The sequence below is a fragment of the Salvia miltiorrhiza genome, chromosome 8, assembly GCF_028751815.1.
Source record: "Salvia miltiorrhiza cultivar Shanhuang (shh) chromosome 8, IMPLAD_Smil_shh, whole genome shotgun sequence".
Lineage (NCBI taxonomy): Eukaryota > Viridiplantae > Streptophyta > Magnoliopsida > Lamiales > Lamiaceae > Salvia > Salvia miltiorrhiza.
Window position 1 is genome coordinate 51,932,437 of NC_080394.1, and position 20,391 is coordinate 51,952,827.

The window sequence follows — 20,391 nt, forward strand, 5'->3', positions numbered from 1 at the left end:
ACAATTATACTAAATTAAAGTTTGACTTGCAGAAATATGATAAAACTTAGCTTACTTAGAAATGAGGCAGAAACGTTTTTTACAGCTTAATTATCTCAATCATCTCCTATAATTTGTATTTTCCTGATCTGAAAATTATTGTTTGGGCTGAAGGGAACTTACTATATATATAGCATACAGGGTTGTTATTATATATTATATAGATGAACTGAAAATATTAATTTTTATCAAAATCATTTTTATATATTTAAGACATTCTGAAAAATGAAACAAACGCATATCATTAGGAATTTAGGATCGAAGGAGTATTAAATTGGTAGATATTTTGATTGGGAACGTGAAATATTGAAAAAAAAAAAAGTGCATATTGTTAATCAAGTTGCTACGACGGTTGTAAAATTATTTTATTTTTGTAAGAACTTTTACTTTTATTTTTGAGAACCTTAAGATAAGGACATTATATTGACGTTGATTTGTTGTATTTGTAATTATTGCGCTGACAAAATACCAAGTCAATTGCGCCGATCCTTTATATTTGCAGTTACGTTGTATAAATACTCAATTACGGTGATTATTTATTTAGCAAGAGAACAATTTTTTCTTTAATATGATTTTGTAATTTAATGGTACAGTTCGGGTAGGGTAGTATAATATACGTATAATATTGTGCGTATGTGCTGGCCTAATAATAATACTGTATGATTAATGTTTAAGATCAAAAATTCTGAATTCAAGTCTATTATAGCACGATTTTTAATTTTTTTTTTATTTTTTACTTGTTAATTTTTTTAAACACACATAGAATACTTATAAGAGGGTATAAAATAACGTTTTGAAATACCAAAAATCTATAAAAATTAAACACATTTATGTAATTTTTTATATCACGTCACATATAATATATATTATAAGCATATTGACATCGGTTGGCTCATCGCCCCGGCTCGAGTCGATGTTGGCGATGAGCCAACTGGTGCAGGGCATGCCGACTCCAGTTGTGGCTCATATAGATGAGCCGAATTCATCCATTATTTTATACACGTGCGTGGAATGCACGCGCCACTTTTACAAAAGAAAATTTAAAAAATTACTCCCTCCGTCCCAATAATCTTGTCCCACTTTTCTTTTTGGGTTGTCCCAATAATCTTGTCTCATTTTCTTTTTTGGTAATAATTAAAAAATGTTTAGCATTCTATCTCTCTCCTAATTAACACACTCACATCTCTTTCATAGCTCTCTCTCTCTAAACCCCTCTCTCCTACCCACCCTCTGGACTCTCTCTCTTTGCCGGAAACTCACGGCCGCCGCCTCTCCTCCATCCTCACGGCCGCCGCCTCAACACCACGGCCGGCGCCTTCTGTCCTATCTTCTCTATCTCTCTCTGACACACACGGACATGGCCCACGCCGTGCCGTCGTCAGACTCGTCACCCCTCATGCTTCATCTTCTCCATCGCGCCACTGTGCTCAGATCTAAGCCAAGGGAGGGGAGATCTGTAAAACCGTTGTGGTGAAAAGCCCATGAGAGGTCGACGGAACCCTAATCGGCACCGTAGAGGAGCCTCAATGCACCTGCCGCCCTCCCACCTGAATCTGAGCGCCACATCCGGCGCTCTCCCACCTCCACCCTTTCGAGCTCCTTCGCCCTCTCGCCTCCACCCATGCGCTGCCTTCACCCTTCTCCCACCTCCACGACCAGCGCGCCATGTTCTCCCTTTCCCGCGCCGCCGTGTCGCCACCTTTCCTGCTTCATCTTCTTCGGCTGAACGGCCGGAGCCACCGCCGCCGCCACCTATAGAAATGAGGGTTAGCAATTTGGGGGTTGGGGTTTACAGAAATGGTGTGTTTCTTTAATTTCTTGAATTTCTATAAACACTTCTTCAATTTGGGGGAAATGATGTGTGTTAAATTTATCAGTTGGTTGTTGGAATGATGGTGTATAAGGGAAGGAGGCGTCGGCGCCGGCGCCGGCTTGCCGGAGTTGAGAGCGACGACGGCAGCATAATTTTGAAGAATTAGTTATTGCTTTGTGAACCATACTTAAATCAATTAATAATATAATTAAACATGTGGGTCATACAACTTAACCTCTAATACAACTCTCCTTAATCTCCGTGCCCAAAAGAAAGGGGACAAGCTTATTGGGACGGAAGGAGTAAAAGATATGAGTCAACAGGATGAGCCATACCAATGTAGAGGCATTGACTCATAAGTGATCCTGGATATGGATGATCTAATAATTGACTCAACGAATGTGGATGCTCTAATACAAATCATATTATTACAAATATTAATTGTATATAATTTTAATACTATATTTTACTAAACAATAGATTACATATCACAAATATTTTAATACATGCTACTAAATACGATACATGTATATACGACCAAAATACATATACACTTTTATTTGCATATATACTTGCATTTGGAGAACTAAATGGGGGTCTTGAAAATTCGATAAATGTAGTGGAATTATATTGAAGTTCACGAGAAACATTTTTTTAATACTATATCATGAGAATCACGTGTGTACTTAATTTGTTTCGATGCGGGTCATTTGTTTCTTAATTTGCTTTTCCAAAGTCTATTTTCGTGTCATTGCATTTATTTATTTTATTCTCGTCGCAAGATATATAATGTGACTATTTTTGCAATTAATTATATCACCATAAACACCTCTAACCTCATTTTTCATGGCTTCACCAACCTCATTACAAGTAACTATTTCGAAACTCATGTTCTCTACCATATAACAAAGTGAAATATGGTATGAAATACATACATTCAAAAAAATTTCAAGTAATTAAATTTGTTGTGTGAGGAATGTATCGTAGTAGATGGACGATTATGTGCAAGAGCCGTGTTAAGAAGTACTTGACAAAATTTGCAATTGAAAAAATGATTAGAAAACCAAAATTAAAGTTATTGATAGAGATAGACATAGTTAGGTTAAGAATTGTCATTGTTATCGACTTTTTGGTTAGATGGATTAGATAAATTCCACTTTCCTCCACTATTAGGGGCACTCTTGAATTACTCAATCAAATCAATCCCATCGATTTCTTATCTTTTTTTTCATGCATTATTAATCTAACATACTAAGAGGTAAAATATGCATCTCCAATATTTCCCCATCACTAGCTTACTTGCTCCTTTTGTCATTCAAAAAAGCCTTACATTTCGCTCGACTCTTGTGATGGCTCATCATGCTATTGCCGTCGTGTCGGAAGAGGGATATTTCAATTAGAATTTAAATAAATTCAAACCATAAATCACTCCATCGATCCACCATAGGTGTAGTGTAGTTTGGGGGTTTAAATTTTAATAAATAGTTAATAGATGTGTATAGATTAAAAAAAACGAGAGATTCACTAAAGTTAATTTATTAGGTAATTTTTAAATGATTTGTTAGGTAATTTTTTTTTTTGTGAATATTGAGTGAGAATGAAGTTGAAAATATAAAATTATATGTACCAAAATAAAAACACCAGACTTATTGTGGATCAACCAAAATGACAAGTAAAAAGACCACATTTTTATTTATTTTTAATAAATTATATATATAAATAAATAAATAAATAAAAATTAGACCACACGATAGTGAACTCAAATCCAGGACCTCAGACCTTGGATATTAACCACCCACCGCTAGGCCAACAGATACAGACCACACTTTTAGTGAAATGAATGGAGTATTAAGTTTTAATTGTATATTAATAAATTCTAATTATTAAATTACTAACTTCTACTTACTTTATTGGAGGCCCACACGTTCTCATCAAGTAGGAAAGTGGATTTCAATGAGGAAAAGAGGCTGCATATAGAATTTCCCCAACACACTTATGCAAGCGGCCCAAAACTAGCCCAACTTAAATTGGGCCAAAGTGTTAAGCCCATTTACCTTATTTATGAAATTGCAAACCCTAAAATTGTAAGCCCAAATACTTGTGAAATTGAGGGAAATTGTTTTCCGCGAACCTTTCTACTTCCGCTTCTTCCGCGCCAAATTCCTCTTTTCTCAAAATTTCAAAAAATTTGTCCAAAAGCAATAAATCGGAGAAAATCGAAGAGATTATGGCCAGAATGCCGGGGCTATGGCTCGGGCTAGCAATGTCGACTCCAACAGCAATTCGTTCGCGAAAACTATATGCTCAATTTGCTTCGAAGATCTGAAACCCTTAGTAGAAGATCTTCAATCAATCTCTGTTTGCGGCCACGTCTTTCACGAGCTCTGGTCAGTTGCATTTGAATTCCTCATTTGTTTCTTGATTGATTCCGACTTTGATTCTCGGGATGTTGAAGAAAGTGGAATTGATCTTTGTTTCAGTTGTTTTTGGTGGAGAAACTTTGGAATGGGTTAAGTGAGTAGATTTTTATATGTCACTTAGGAGATGCGATAGATTGAGCAGGTTTTGCGGAGTTGTCCTGGTGTTTGATGTAGATGTTTTACTTGAAATGATGCATTCTATATCTTGGATATAAAGAACTTATACAAAGAGTGCAGTGTGTGTATTGTAACAGTGTAAGAATAGAACCTTTAAAACTCATTTTGATTTTTATATGCTACATGTATCTTACTGTACTTTTGATGTATTAGTTTCACTTGCACCTTAAAATCTTGGGAGAATCTCTTCTCTTTTCTTGATTTGGGGAGCCATGAATTGATGCATGTGAATGCGTGGGGCATATTGATGGTTACTGAAGGCATTCCACCAGTAAATGAGAATTAGATCTTCTATTTGAAATAGTAGTGAACCTGACATTTTGTATTTACTGAAAAACATAGCCTACAACAATGGTTTGAGTACTGTCCCAATGTGAAGAAGAGGAGTTGTCCTATATGCAAACAAGCCTGCACAAATGCAAATGTTGGACGCCTTTATTTCCAGTCAATTGGTGATTCAGATGATTGTAGTTCTCAAAAGCCACATGATTGCGAGGGGAATCCTAAGGAATTGCAGAGAGAGGTCAATAGATTGGAGGGAAAAGTTGCAGGTCTTTCTTCGTCCTTGGAGCAGCAACAGAAAGACTTTAAGGAAGTTAAAGAGGAGGTAATTCATTGAGCTTTTCTTTTTGGTTAGCTTCATTAGTGGGAATCTTACACAAGCTTGGAGTAGTGATGGTCATTCTTTAGCAGCTTGGATTGATCATCTACTACATTTGCAACAACTCTAAACAAAATTTAAAATTCAGACACAAAAGATTGAACATATCTTAAATATTTAATCCCCATTTTCACAACAGGTGGTGCTAATATTCATGCAATGTGGAATCTATTTTTTTCCTCTTTACTTTCCTGTCAAGGATATAAAGTGAAATTGTTGCCCATCTAATGGTGAACTTTTCTATAGCTCCTTATGTGCAGTGAGCAATTGAAAACTGAGGTGGCTCTGAAACATGAAGCTTTAAGTCAGACAGCAACCAGTCAGCAGTTGCTTCGTGTGAAATCTGAGGTAAGCATTATGTTTCTGCATCATTGAGATGTTATGGACTTCTAGGAACTTACTAAGATTTCTCTTACACTGGACTATCACTTTTTGGTTTAGTTTCATAGTGTAATATGAGTTCATTAAGCTAGTGGATCATTTTGCAGGAGCTTGACAGATCAACTTTGGAGTGCATGAGATTTAAAGAGAGAAATATGGCTTTGGCAAGGGAACTTGCAACATATAGACTGTATGAAAAGCTAGTGTTGGGTTCACAAATTTTTCATGTTTGATTACAATATAACTTTTTGTTGCTCACTGGATCTTTTTTTGTTTTGTTACAGGGCCTATGATATGGACTTGAAAGAAGATGATGCCATGAAACTTGCTTCACTAGGAAATGATGGTGGCAGCAGAGAAGGAAATTATCTTCTAATAAAATCTTTGGACACTCATAAAAAGTAAGAGTATGTATATTCGGAGCAATGCCCTCTATCCAACAGATTTGGCGGCCAATATACAAGTTTCTTTCTTTTAGACACCCTATCGTCTTCAATTACTGAAGTGATTGGATGTCTGATTGTGGCAGGAATAAAATTGTTATCTTCTTATACGTGGCTGCTCTTAATTCTACTCTTAGAATGAAGCACTAGCCAATTTCAGTTCTCACAATCAGTTGTTCGATTAGATCTTTTCCTGAATAATATATTAATAATCGGTTATTTTCATGGATCGATTGCCTTTTATTTCACTGAAAGACCTCTAGCCATGAATGGAATTTTCAGAAGTCTTGAAACACGACTCAGTTATTGAGTGAGGCAAGATGTTTTTAGTTTCAGAGTGCGTACTAATTGAAGGTTGATAATTTATTTATTTCACATACCAAACTAGCAACCTCATTCCACAGGTTTGAACGTAAAAGTAGTGTCTAAGTGCTGCTTAGCCATTTCCAACTGGAGCTTTTCACAACCAACTTCTATATTCTGTTTCTCATCTTTTTGTTTCTCCCTTCTGATCATCATCTAACTTCTCCATGCAGGAGTTACAAGGAACTGTTGGCGAAGTGCAATGATTTAGGAAGACGAGAGGCTCGGTGCAGTGAAGAACTTGAGAATGCTAATAAAAAGATTAAGAAGCTGAAGGTAAGTCTGATCCCAACAGATAAATTTGTTCATTCATGTTAAGGATAAGCTAATACCCAGTATTATTCAGCTGAGGGTCCGAGAACTTGCGACTGTTGTTGAAATGAAGGAGAATGCTGCTCTGAGAGTGCTAAAAGATCAAAATATTAAACTCAAGAGGAATTCACATGATAATCAAATGAAGAGACCTGTAAATCAGACTGGTTTAGATGATATCCTAGACATATCATTTAGTTTGGAGAAAGAAGAATTCCCCAAGCCTATGAGTGGAAAATGCACAATCAACAATAAGGTACCTGGATTTACTCATGACCGGAATGAACAAGTCAGAGGCCCTCCCTCACCAAATGAAGATAAGGATAGACTGTGCTCCTCTACTTCAATACAAGGATCCTCGTACAAAAATTCAATACCATGTGCTGATGACAATGTAATTGTTGAAGAATGCCGTGATCCAAGACCAGTCCCATGCTTTGATGGTGGGAAAGATGATGTAGAATTGGTAAACTCTGACAACAAAGTTGGAGTATCTTTCTCTTTGTCTTTGAAAAAGAGTAGAAAGAGGCATCGGGCCGATGAAGTTCCATCCAACATAGATGATGAGGTGATATGCTTTGGGGACACTAATCCAGTTCAAACCTCAGTACATAATGGAAAAGAGACTAGTTCATCCACTCCAGTTTCTGAACCTGGTAAATCCAAACCTATCAATTCTTAGTCCATTCTTGCTTAAAACACTATACATCTTGATTTAGCAATTCACATCACTTCAACAACCTCTGCCAAATTTCAAGATACCCATTGCTTCACTGGTGGTTTACTCGGCCCTGATGGAACCAATTGGCACTTGGGGAAATGGTGCAAGAAAGCTCAGAACCAAGGATCAAATGCAAGAGCAGGCGACTTAATCGCAGTTGGAGCTGATGGCAGAGGTGGCCGAATCAAGGTTATGAGACCTCTTCATCAACCATCACTGGTGAGAGTCTTAACATAATAACATTACTCACCACTACTTAGTTTCCTCAATCTGAAAATACAACTCTTCATAACTCACATCTCCCACTTAGTAAATCATGAATCATTGAGCTGATTTTATCGTCGTCCAGGATACTAAATCCAAGCAAAGTGGCAAACCAAGCAAGTTGGGGGCACAAGGAGTCTTGCAGATTGAGCATTTCTTTCGAAAGACTGGTCAATGATCAAACCAGATAAGTGCTAGTTTTATGTAATTCTAAATTGTAACATGCATGATGCTCCTATAATTATTTGCTCGATCTTTTTTTGAAGTCTTAGTTGAGTTCAGCTCGAGTTGGATTTACGTGGTTTGGATCTCATCCTGATAGATAGTGAATCTCCTATAATTATAAACAGCCACAAGTAATTACACATTAGATAAATATTTTGTTTGAATGTACCAAACAAAGAATGAGAGACTGTTTTACCTTTTATACGTGAAGAATAAGAATTAGACCATTCTCTCTCAAATTAAAGTCAAATAATTTTATCCAACTCAAAAAATTATAAAGTCAGATAATTTTATCAATTAACAGATAATTGCAAGGATCATTCATAAAGAATGAGGCTGTACATCAACTCGTGGAAACAGAATCACGGAGTCAAGAGTCAAACATTTTTTGTACCATTGAAATACTAATTTTCACGCATGCAAAATAAATTTTGTCTCCACCGGATTTTGCAATATTTTAATTATTTATTTGTTTGTTTGATTCTTTTTCTTGGATAGTTTTGTTTTGATTTTGCAAGCGTGGAACAACTTTACAGCTTGTCGATTGTATAGTGCAAGAAATCTCTTGAATATTCATAAATATTGGAAAACCACCATATATTAATATAACCGTCCTCCGCCACGTCAGCACCGCCAATCCTCCTCCGCTGTCTACGGCGGCTCTACCCAGTGGCGGATCCAGGGGGCCCCTTCCAATTTTTGAGTTATATATATATATATATATATATATATATATATAACAGAAATATAAAAGAGAATATTATACATTAATACATTATTTTAATAATTGTAGTATTCATGTAATTGCTAAACAATTTACAACGATTTGTTAAATTTATGTTATTTTTATCCTATTTCTTTCTCTTAGTTAATTTTTAATATTGAATTTGAGTCAATTCTGAAGTTAAAGTAAAGTTATAAACTATTCCTAGTATTAACAATGAAAATTAGTTTCTTTTTTTTAAAAGATGAAACATTTTTTGGTTTAAAAAAATGCATAGGGTTATGTTTTTATATACCTTTAATGTAGTAGTACTAGTTAAATTAATAAAGTGCAAATAACTATTTATTATATCAAGGAGTAATTGAATTGTAATCCAAAGTTCATTAAAATTTTAGTTATAATGTTAAAAGAAAAATAGTTCTAGAGTTCCCGCTCCTGAACTTGGTGCAAATACTTTTAGACATCATGCTTCAACAAATTTATAGTTCTCCTGACAAATCCTAGCTCCGCCCACATCTTTCTCTATATATCTCAAAATTTATGTGTTTTTTCTTTAGGATCTTGCTATTTGGATCAATTTGATCCGGATCAAATCCAAAAAATAATTAATGTTCAACATAAAAAGACATATTTACCCTTTATGTATTTTTCATTTTAATATTAATGAAATATGTATATATATTATTGAGAACATTATTTTCAATAAATACGTTTGTATTTTCAATGAGAAGTTTGACTAATTTATACTCCCTCCGTCCCAATAATGAAGACACACTTCATTTGGGCACGGAGGTTAAGGAGAGGTAGTTTAAGTGATAAAGTGTTGTGGTCCACCTCATTAGTGTATTTGATTAAGGAATTGATTAGGAGTTGTATTTACTTTTATTTTAAAAACATTCTGGAAAAATAAATATTTAAATTAATAAAATTTGAATTTTTTAATTAATTAAATAAAATTATTAGTATTTTTTAATTTACTGTTATGCGATTTTTTTTTATTCTTCTACTGTCAACAATTCAATGTGATTCTAAAATGAAAGCTGGATTCAGTTGCCTTGAATGTTGATATTAAAATGGAATCCCAAAAGAAAACGAAAATGGAACCAAAAATTCATAAATGGAACCAAAATGGAAAAAATTCATTAAATCGAACAAATTCATAAATGGAACCAACAGATTACTTAAATTAAATTCTCATAATCGAACTCACAATCGAATCCAAAAGAAAACCCAAAAATTGGAAGAAAGCGGCGGCAGTCGTGACTTCCTGCTGCTCGCCGGAGATTTGGAAGGAAGCGGCGGCGGTGAAACGGAATTCAGCAGCGGCGCTCTTCACCGGAAGAAGCTGAGGAGGCAGGCACTGGAAGTCAGCCATCGTCGCTGTCCCCCCACCCCCTTTCCCTTCGCCTCTGCTTTTCTCTTCACAGACGCGATGGCGCCGCCACCTTGCAAACCCTAGCCCGCCCCCAAATCCGCCGCCCTGCAATCCCTAGCCCCTAGAACCAGAACCAAATCCGCCGCGCCTACAAACTAGACCAGATTCCGTCGGGGGAAGAAGAAGAAGCAGGCGGCGGTGGAGAGAGTGAGAAGAGAGAACATTCGAGAAGAGAGAATGAGAGAGGCGGAGAGGGTTTGAGGAGAATAAGGTTTTTTTTTCTTATTTATACCGTAATTAAGCCACAATTAATTAGATATTGAAGTGCCCTAATTATTTCCTTATTTAGAAGTGTGTCTTTATTATTGGGACAACCCAATAAGGAAAGTGTGTCTTCATTATTGGGACGGAGGGAGTAATATATTTTGTAAACCAACATGAATGTATTTAATTACTCAATTATGCATTTGTTATCATGCTTTGATATTCTTTATGTAACTGACGTTTTTTATTTTTTTTGTTAACATGTTTTACTTTTATTTTCCTGAAGTGTTTCTTTACTTTTATTTTTGTTATGTATGCTTTTCTTTTTTGTAAACACACCCTTTATTTAAATAAAAAATATTACAAAAACAAAAATATGAAACAAAACATAAAAACATAGATATCAAAGTAAGTATACTAAAGTTGTATTAATACGTATGTACTATTCCATGTCCAAAAATAAAAATAAAAAAATACGTCTCTATTAATATTGTTCTCTAGTTTTTTTGATAGAATTATATTCCCCTAGTTAAAACTTAAAATCTTCATAAAATATTCATGAAAAGAAATGTTTAATTTTGAGTGTATAAATTAAATTAAGTTCATGAATCTATTATTTCATGACATGCATGAATCTGTTATATTTTTTTTGTTAATTAACATGCTTTAGTTTATTTTATTTTAAAGCCAAAATTTAACTTACATATTTGATCCATATATGTTTGCAAAAACCGAAATTATATATGATGGTAATTAAAAAATGTCACCACTCTTTCATGTCACTAAAAACATAAATGAAGCTATAGTGGTCAATATTTTCAAAGTTTTAATGAGACTATTCAAGTTTCTTGCTAAAAGAATTGTATAATTTCATTGAATCTATAATCTAACTTAATAATCTCTCTAATTTGTTGATTTCCATTTCGAATCTCAAAATATTACAACAACTTCTTTTGTGACTTGTGTAAACAAGGGTGACATGGATAATATTGGACATGTTATGCACAAGTTATTGGGATTAAGCGATGATGATAGTCTTATGAATTCCGACGATGTACAACATGAAAATGTAAAGATTAAATTCAATGGATACATTTTAAGCTAAAGTTTTCGTACGCATTTGATTGATAATATGTAAAGTGATTTAAATATACACATAATTCATAAATTATATATATTGTATGAAATATAATTAATTTTTATATTTATTAACTAAAAATAAAGAGTCGAAATTTTATATTTTAAAAATAAATACATGTAAATGAAATTGTCACCTCTTGTCCAATTGCTACAATTGAAGTATATATTTTCCTTGCTCACAAATATATATGAATAACAACTTTAGCTTTAGTGATCGCCAACATAATTTTAAAATATATTGTGTACTTTTCATTCTTTTTCGGTGAATATCTTAATGCATTAAAAAGTTATTGCTTAATATATACGAAAAAACGGCTTAACTACAATGATTGTATTAGTTTTGTAGCTTTTAGTATGGTAACTTGACGAAAATAAACTATACTTTATTAAATATAATTAATTCATAAATTTTAATATTCATTAACTATAAACAAAGAGTTCAATATTTTATCAAGGGTAGAGGGTTTACAATTTCGTACATCGTCCTTGCATATATACATTTTTTTTAAATTTCAAAAACACATGCACACATGAGTCAATCCACTGACTTTAAGATTGTTTGAGAAGCATTTTATATTCAACAATAAATATTATTTTAAAGTATATTTTATATTTAAATTATGAAAATAATATTATATGAATGTTAAAATTTTATGTTATACAAGAAACGGGTAGGAACAATTATTGCTCGTTATATCAAAATAAAAACGATCGGAAATGATCGTTAGAATAGGACGTGTAAATGTTTGAAATGATGTCTATTATTGAAACTTTAGATGCATTAAACAATGCCAATGTACACTAAAGGAGATCGATAGATGCATAACAATCATTAACACCACCATTTGAAATGATGTCTATTATTGAAACTTTAGATGCATTAAGCAATGCCAATGTACACTAAAGGAGATCGATAGATGCATAACAATCATTAACACCACCATTTGTTAAATCTCTAATACATATACTTACTAAATATTTTATTTACATTTACTGAACATGTGTGATCATTTAATACAAAAATATAGTATTATTATTTCATTTAAAGTCTATTTTAATTCTATTTTAATAATATATATTACCAATATAAATTTTAAAAAGATAAAAAATTAACTAATAATTTAATTTACGCAATATGAAATTTTTTCATCCAAATATAGAGGTTTTTTATAAAAGAAAAAGTAAAAAAATCCCTTGAGAGCACAAAACGCAGACTAAGGGCACGAAACTCGAAAAGAGATCGTTAAACAAAGAAACCTGAAGACACTAGTGATCCCATAAATCAGGATAGTCGTCCATCTCATCTGACCAACGTCTATGAACTATATTATTCATTGCATTCATGCTATCACTATTGCTATAATCAACCACAAAGTTCCTCGGATTGTAGCCCATTTCCCCCGCATTCCTGAGGCGACTTTTTATGCTACCTTCCGGAACTGCTTGCATCGGCTCACTTACCATGCCCTTTCCCGTGCCCTTTGGGCGGCCACGTCCCCGCTTGGTCGTCTTGTCCGAGAGTAATTGCATCCCCTGACTAACCTGCTCCTCTAACCGACTAATGCGACTAGTAATATTGTCCGGGCCAAGAGTGGACAAATCCTTGTTACCTTCATGCGAAACACCCCCGCTTTTGTCCAAAGTTGGGTCACGTTCGAGAGCAACAGCTGTGTCGTCAATAATCGGTGTGTTCAAACCCGTGCCATCCGGAGCCTCCATCTCCAAAGTTTCATCCACATCCGAGTCCTCCTCGTTAATGACCAAGTCACTATCTTTAATTACATCTTTATCCCCCTGAATCGGAACCAGTATTTTCTCCAACAAATCCGGCTCAGATAAATGAACCCCGAAAGACGGTCCAGAAATAGGATCCACGCCCGTATCCAAACAAGTCTCCGCATTATTCTCCAAGTCCAGAGCCTGAAATGCATTTCGCGTCTCGACAGCCTCTTTTTGAAGAACCGGAACAACAATCTGATTTTTTACCGCCTGTTCGGCGACCTTTGACCAAGCCGCAGCAGGTTTATCACGAGTCTTCCCAAAAGTAGAATCTTTCTCTGTCGATTCCGTCGGAGCAACCTGTTGCTGCTTCTTCAAAGGGGCAGCCTCCTGCTGCCCAAACTCTGGCTGCACCGGCTTCCAAGTTAGTTGTTGTTGGACATTTATATTTGCAGCCTGTTCATTCGAGGTAATCGCCGCCTGCCAATGCGGCCCATTGTGAACTTGCGTAAGTTTAGCATTTTCATTCACAGTGTCATTCTGCTCACCCATCCCCCCAAACTTCGACTTGCGGCATCTATCGGGGGAGTGTCCCGTAATCTTGCAACGACCACAATAAAGAGGGAGGTTTTCGAAAACAAACTCAATATGAAAAGAAAAATCCTCCATATCAATAAGAAGAGTATTAGGAAGAGGGTTAGACATATCTATTTCAACAAGAATACGGGCGAAATGTCCAAAATCTCTACCTGCCGAAGCACCATCAATCTTTAGAGGATGGCCCAAGTAACGACCAATTCCAGAGATAATTTGTGGATTCCAATACTCGATAGGAAGATAATGAATTCGCACCCAAACATTCGCCAAGGGAGAGTTTTCTTTGAATGGGTCAAAGTTGCGAGTCCACTCTCGGAGCCGAAGAAGACCCTTTGACAGCTCCCAGATCACCTTTGCCTTTGCCGTAGCTTTATCAGTCGCTGTAGTAAAACGGAGCGTGTAAAATCCCTTTCCCAGCGGAATCAGTTGCCAGTCATAATTTATACCCCAAATCTGTTGAAGCTCCGACTTCAACTCCATAGTTGAACGTGGCTTATCGCCTTTCCCCAACAGAAGTCGTCCTGTTAGTGCATGCTCAAAAGCTTGGACCTCCTTTAAATATAAAGCCTTAGGAATTTTGAGAGAGAATTGATCTCCGTCCTTCGTTGGACGCAAATCATGAAAAATATGAGCAGCTAAATCTTGCCGTTTAACAGGTCGCTTAACAGTAGCACTAGCATAAGAAATCCTAGCGTTATCGGCCACGCTAGGATTTACAGAATTCCTATCAACTGTCGTGCAATCAGCACCACAAGGATTTGTGGCCGATGTCTTCCCAGCGGCATCCTGGGCCTCAGTAGTCTTCACCGCGCTGTTACCAACCGTGGCAGATATAGACCGAGCGGAAGAAGATCGAGGTTGAGGGTGTTCAAAATTCGCAGAAACAGAGGGGAGATTTAGGAATCCCTTATCTTGAGTTCCGGCCGATGAGGTAGTCATTGGACTGCCGAGAGGAGGCACAACGGCCTGCAGGGGAACTGGGCAGCGGGGAGAGGTGGCCCAGATGGGTTCTTGCGCAGCTGCGCGGTCCTTCTGCCAGTTTCCGGCGAAGGAGGTGGCGCTCGGCGTGGCGCGGCGTGGCGCCGCAGTTGAGAGGCTGACGCTTTCCGCTGCTCGGGCGAACCACTGATCGGAATCAATCCTCCTCCACTTCGAGGGAAGAAGAGAGGAGGCGGATGGGCGGAGGGATGCTGCGGCTGGGCTGTGCTGCTGTCGACGCGGGGGCGTCGATGGCCGTGCTGTTGCTTGCCGGCCGAGCGACAGGGGAGAAGCGTGGCGGAAGTTTCACTGGAGGAGGGGGCGTGCGGTGGCGCATCCGCGTGGGCTGCTGGAAAAGGCAGACCAAAAAGTCACCGCGTGCTGTTGGCGTTTCTTTTCATGTATCACTTTTGGAAAACCCATTAAAAATCAATATGAAATATGAAATTTTTTCATAATATTATAAACTTAGGCAATATGTCACTATTTATGTAATTGGTTGAGCTTTCATATATATATGATATGATTTATTTACAAATATATATATATATATATATATATATATGTATGTATGTATGTATGTATGTATGTATGTATGTATAGGACGGGCTAAAATAAGTACACTTCTTAAAATATAAAATAAGAATCATTTTCAGCCCTTAGATCATCAAGATCTACAGTTGATTCAACATCCTGTTGGATGAATTCATGGTCCTGAGTTCGAATCCCAAAAGTAGCAAAAATTTATTTTTCGCAATTCATACCTTTATACAGCGAATTGATATGTGTTCAACATAAAATTCATACTCCCTCCGTCCCAAACGAAATGTCCTCCTTCTTTTGGGCACGCTTATTAAGGATGCATTATCTACCTAATCTAGTAGAATATTAAGGAAATTTCAATTTCTACTAGATTAGGTAGCATATAAGATTCAATGACATTTCACGGCATTATTTCAATTTCTACTAGATTAGGTAGATAATGCATCCTTAATAACCGTGCCCAAAAGAAGGAGGACATTTCGTTTGGGACGGAGGGAGTACATTATTTCTAGTTGTTATTTTTTATTTTAAGAGGTGCTCTCACGATAGCCCTCCTATATATATATATATACATATATATATATATATATATATATATATATGTGTGTGTGTGTGTGTGTGTGTGTATTTATATGTATATGTATATCACATACTTAATAAATTAGAATATTTTGTACAAGTAATTATTTTTAGTATGAAAAAAAAATTGTGTGAGATTGAGCCTATTGTAATCTCCAATGAAATCATGAATAAATTACGAAGAATTTGAGTTTACTAATTTTAGTGTGTGTGAGATTGAACCTATCGTAGATCTTGATGATCTAACGGGTGAAAATAGTTTATATTTTATATTCTAAAAAAATTTACAATTTTTTTTGGTTACAAACTTTTATAAAAAAATATTTTATATTTTATATTATAAAAAAATGTTACAAACTTTTATAATCTTGATAAATAATGTTACAAACTTGATAAATAATAATAAAAAAAATGTTACAATACTCATTAATGATTTATGTAAAGAAATTTAATTTAGATATATTATCCAACATAATAATAATAATAATAATAATAATATATAAATATATACATTTTTAAATTGAAATACTTTTTATAGTGATCAGGGGTGTTTAAATAAAAAAATGTTACAAAAACAAAAAAGTCAGATAAAACATGAAAACATATTAAAAAACAAGTTATTTATATATACCAAACTAGTAATTATTTTCTTAAATAAAAAATGCTACGAATTATGAAATGTTTAATTTTTTATAAAAAAATTAAATGAAATGTTCAATTTTACATAGCACCGAATTTTATGTATCCTATATATGTTCAATGTATTGATTTAAGTGCATATGTTCATGAACTTAATTTATGGCCTAGAAAATTGAAAAGACATTCAATTTATATTCACAATATATTAAATTTAGTATTTTAAAATAATAAACTTTTATAAGGGGCATTTAAGGTAAAACACATTTTCAGTTATTTTTTTTGGACTTTTATACCCCTACTGATCCGGGTCAAATTGATCCGTATAGATTTATCCTTTTCTTTATTCTCCGAGACGGAAGCAGAAGCATCGAGCTAGTTATTAATTATGTAATTAAACTCACCTTTTTCGTTCTAGTTTAAAGATGACATTCAAACTTTAAACCACGAATAGATTAAAAAAAAAAAACACGACGAGGAAAAAAAAAAGCAGTGGTTATTGCATTAAGCTGCGGCAGCCTTGACTTTCTCGATCAAGTCGGCGGCGTCCTGCACGGTGGCGATACTCTCGGCGCCGCCCTCTCCGACGGAAACCCCGAACTTCTCCTCCAGCGCCATCATGATCTCCACCGTGTCCAAGGAGTCGGCGCCGAGATCGGCGAACTTGGTCTGCGGCGTGACCGTGCACTCCTCCACCGACAGCTGCTTCGCGATCGTGTTCCGCACCACCTGCAGCGTCTCCGGCTGCGCGGCGGCGCACGAAATCCTCGACTTTCCGGCCTTCGCCACGTGGATTTGACGGGCTTTGGGCGCCAGTCTCAGCCCCGCCGCCCTCGGCCAGGCGCTGAACGCGGCGGAGACGGGTCTGGCGCCGGAAATGGAGCGGCGGCTGAGGGCGGCAGCGGCGGGCGGAGGAGCTTGTACGGTGGAAGCAATCGAAGCCATTGAAGAATATGATGAATGAATGAATGAATTAATTAATATTATAGTGTGAGTTTTGGAGGTGATGGTTGGAGATTGAAATTGGTGTGCATTTAAAGGGAAGAGATTGAGAAAGATTATAAAACTTTGACGTTCATAACTATGTCGATTTATTTCTTCTACATAGTTGCCACTGATATCAACAATGGTGCGAGATTCGTCGGTATCTGAATTTTTATTTTTTTCGTTTGTAATGATTTAGTGTTGTTTTTTTTCTGGCCGTCTATCTCTCAATGGTGACATATAACATGCGTGCATCTCTCTCTCTAGATCTTCAAAAAACTTGCATCTTTTATTAATGGTATAGGTGAGTTGAACGTTAGTGACTTAGTGCATTAATGCTCAGCCACTTATAGCTAGTATCTCCTCATTTTACACTGATGTTCGACCACTGCACAGTGGTCGAATATGTCGAGCATTAATACAATTTTTAGGGACAACATATGCAACAAAAATTATTATAAATAAATATATGTCAACAACTGTTGTTGTCTCACTGTAAGAAACATTATAGGTCTAATGAACATTTGTTTTGTATCTTTTTCCCACTTCCCCTTGCTAAAAATCAAAGATTCCACAACATACTCGCACAAGTTGAAATCACGAAATGTCGTTAGGTCCTCAAAGGTCTTCATTACCCTAAGTATAACACTTCCATTTGTTGTGCTCTCAATCAGGCAATGCATAACCATCACCAGAAAATGGACCCTAAACCATCGCCCACCATCAACATAGGCCAATATTGCATATTTGACATCACTGATCTTTATGTTCTTCCAATGTTTTTCTGGAAAACAGCTAACCCACTCGACATATAAATTAGTAGTCTCATCATTCTGCAGAAGATCAATCTTCTTATCACCGCGAGGGAACCCAAGCACCCGGTACGCATCCTCTTCTGTTATCTCTATTGACATCCCAAACGAAAGCACGATCTCTGACCTCCTGACATTGAAGCAATCAAGTACCCAGTAATCTAGCTTTCTAGGCAGATCCTGAATGGGAAGATCGATCCAGTGATCGAATCCCAAAGTTGCCACAGCTTGCTTCTGGGTTTCGTTCAACAGTTTAACCGCTTTGAACATAACGTAGGAGGTGCTCCTAGTGAAAGGCGATGGGTAATCCTCGTATATTTTCACCACCAACTGCTTGTAGTTTTTCAGTGCAAGTTTACGTTTGTCATGTCTTGTCTTCTTCGCAGGAGCTACTAGAGACCCTAAACCAACTGCAGGGAGTTCTGAAATTTCAACAGGGCCTGTTGTAGATGTATCCATGTTCTTTCTCTTCAATTTTTTTACCTAATTGAACAATAAACACGAATCAACAATCACTCATAAATTTAAATGAAATTGCACGCATCCCCAACAAAATATTATGGATTAATTTTTAATTAATATGACATACCATCAACCATCACTCGCAAAAACCCTGTTAAAGTTGGATCATTCCGAAGCTTCGTACGTACTGTAAAACATAATTCATGTATACATACAATTTCAGCATAACTTTCATCATCATAATACTCGTAGACGTATATAAAATTAAGAATGTACCCAAACCTTCAAGTAATCTGGATCGACTCGGACTACTGACATTCATTTCGTAGTTTGCAACCTTTTTTCCCTTTCCCTTGACACTAGTTGCATACATATATATACATAAATCACCAATCTAAACCTCTCCATGCATATATTGAATAAAATGTAACATAGCTACGATTCATGAGATGTATAACTTACATACGAAAAAAAAAATAACTGGCTTTTTTTGAAAACTCTTATACTCGATCCTAAAAAAATAAATAAACAAAAGATAAATATTGAAAGATCCGTCTGCTCTTATAAACATAAAATTCGTAGCAACCAAAAATGGTACCAAACGAAATACCAAAACACAACAGATTGCAGAAAAGGAATAAACGCGAACACACGAGATGGTAACCCAGTTCGGTGATAGAACACCTACGTCTGGGGGGCCTCGCCCAGGGAAAACGATTCACTATGTGAGGTTAAATTACAGCAGGACTTATACAAAGACTCAATCTTTCTAATGCCTCTATAATTTTCCAAAACCCCAACACACGATAAACCGTTGAAAGCTAGATAACACTAACTCTCTAAGTGTGAGCCCCGACAAACACACTTACTCCCTTACAACCACAATACATCAACTCACAAAGGAGATAACTGAATTAACCTTGCTATCGACAATAATTAAAAGCAAGATAACAAAGAAAACGCACAAGAACTCACACCAAGAAAAGCTCCAGAATTTGTGCACACCAACTGCTTGTAGAAAGATATGTGAAAAGTATTGAAAAAGCGGCTGCGTTTTCTTGGCTGAACGGATGAATATATAGGCTAGCAAAGAGTCCTTCTTTGACAAGACTTCGTCTTTGAAACCCTAGCCTTCAAGCCAGATGAAAAATAGAGTCCTTCATCAAGTAGAACACTTCATGGCAATCTCCAACTTCAAGTAAATCTCTAAGAGAAAATTCGCAAGGAACGTGGTATCTCTTTTGGTATCAAAGTTGGTATTTGTTGCCAAAACTATATAAATGACAATCCAAGAATAGAGTATCCTACTCTAACAAATATGAATTTATAGATTTAATCCACCACCACTTTGAAAGAATTGAATAAAAATTATAGGTGAATGCAGACTTTAGTAATTTAATTGCACAAATACTAAAATATTTCACACATAAAATACTTACAAGATATACACAATCCAGAATTTTTACCCGAATGTTAGTGTTAACAATACGAATCATAATAGGATTGAGATGTAACATAATTCCAATTCACAACACTTTAAAGACAATTCACATTCAATCACAAGTAATTTCATTCATCTACCTACCACGTCAATAATGCAACAAAGGTGACGGAGGTCATGTAGTGATACAATACAATATATATTGACATAATTAAGTTTAAAATAAATGTTTTATCATGTTCTTAATACTTCACCTTCGTTGACAGGTACGCTACCCTTAGCAAATTCGGACCTATCAATAATTGCCTTCCCATTTTC

General features: G+C 35.8%; 2 protein-coding genes across 2 annotated transcripts; one reads left to right on the top strand and one right to left on the bottom strand.

Annotated features, from left to right (window-relative positions):
* The first annotated feature begins 3,949 nt into the window (after positions 1–3,949).
* On the top strand, positions 3,950–8,056 carry LOC130998980 (uncharacterized). The gene is made up of 9 exons (XM_057924428.1): positions 3,950–4,239; positions 4,792–5,056; positions 5,357–5,458; positions 5,599–5,681; positions 5,776–5,892; positions 6,471–6,573; positions 6,644–7,265; positions 7,368–7,549; positions 7,680–8,056. The coding sequence occupies exons 1-9, from the start codon at positions 4,100–4,102 to the stop codon at positions 7,770–7,772; spliced, it is 1,707 nt and encodes a 568-aa protein (XP_057780411.1). The 5' UTR covers positions 3,950–4,099; the 3' UTR covers positions 7,773–8,056.
* An 8,677-nt stretch (positions 8,057–16,733) lies between these two features.
* On the bottom strand, positions 16,734–17,500 carry LOC130998982 (uncharacterized). Its single transcript, XM_057924429.1, has one exon. The coding sequence runs from the start codon at positions 17,317–17,319 to the stop codon at positions 16,879–16,881; it is 441 nt and encodes a 146-aa protein (XP_057780412.1). The 5' UTR covers positions 17,320–17,500; the 3' UTR covers positions 16,734–16,878.
* Between the last annotated feature and the right edge of the window lie 2,891 nt (positions 17,501–20,391).

What these genes read in the sequence shown, in the direction of transcription:
- LOC130998980 (XM_057924428.1), top strand. Translation starts at nt 4,100, where the DNA reads ATGGCTCGGGCTAGCAATGTCGACTCCAACAGCAATTCGTTCGCGAAA. An exon ending in CACGTCTTTCACGAGCTCTG is followed by an intron (nt 4,240 to 4,791) that starts GTCAGTTGCATT and finishes TGAAAAACATAG; the next exon opens with CCTACAACAATGGTTTGAGT. An exon ending in TCTTTGGACACTCATAAAAA is followed by an intron (nt 5,893 to 6,470) that starts GTAAGAGTATGT and finishes TTCTCCATGCAG; the next exon opens with GAGTTACAAGGAACTGTTGG.
- LOC130998982 (XM_057924429.1), bottom strand. Translation starts at nt 17,319, where the DNA reads ATGGCTTCGATTGCTTCCACCGTACAAGCTCCTCCGCCCGCCGCTGCC.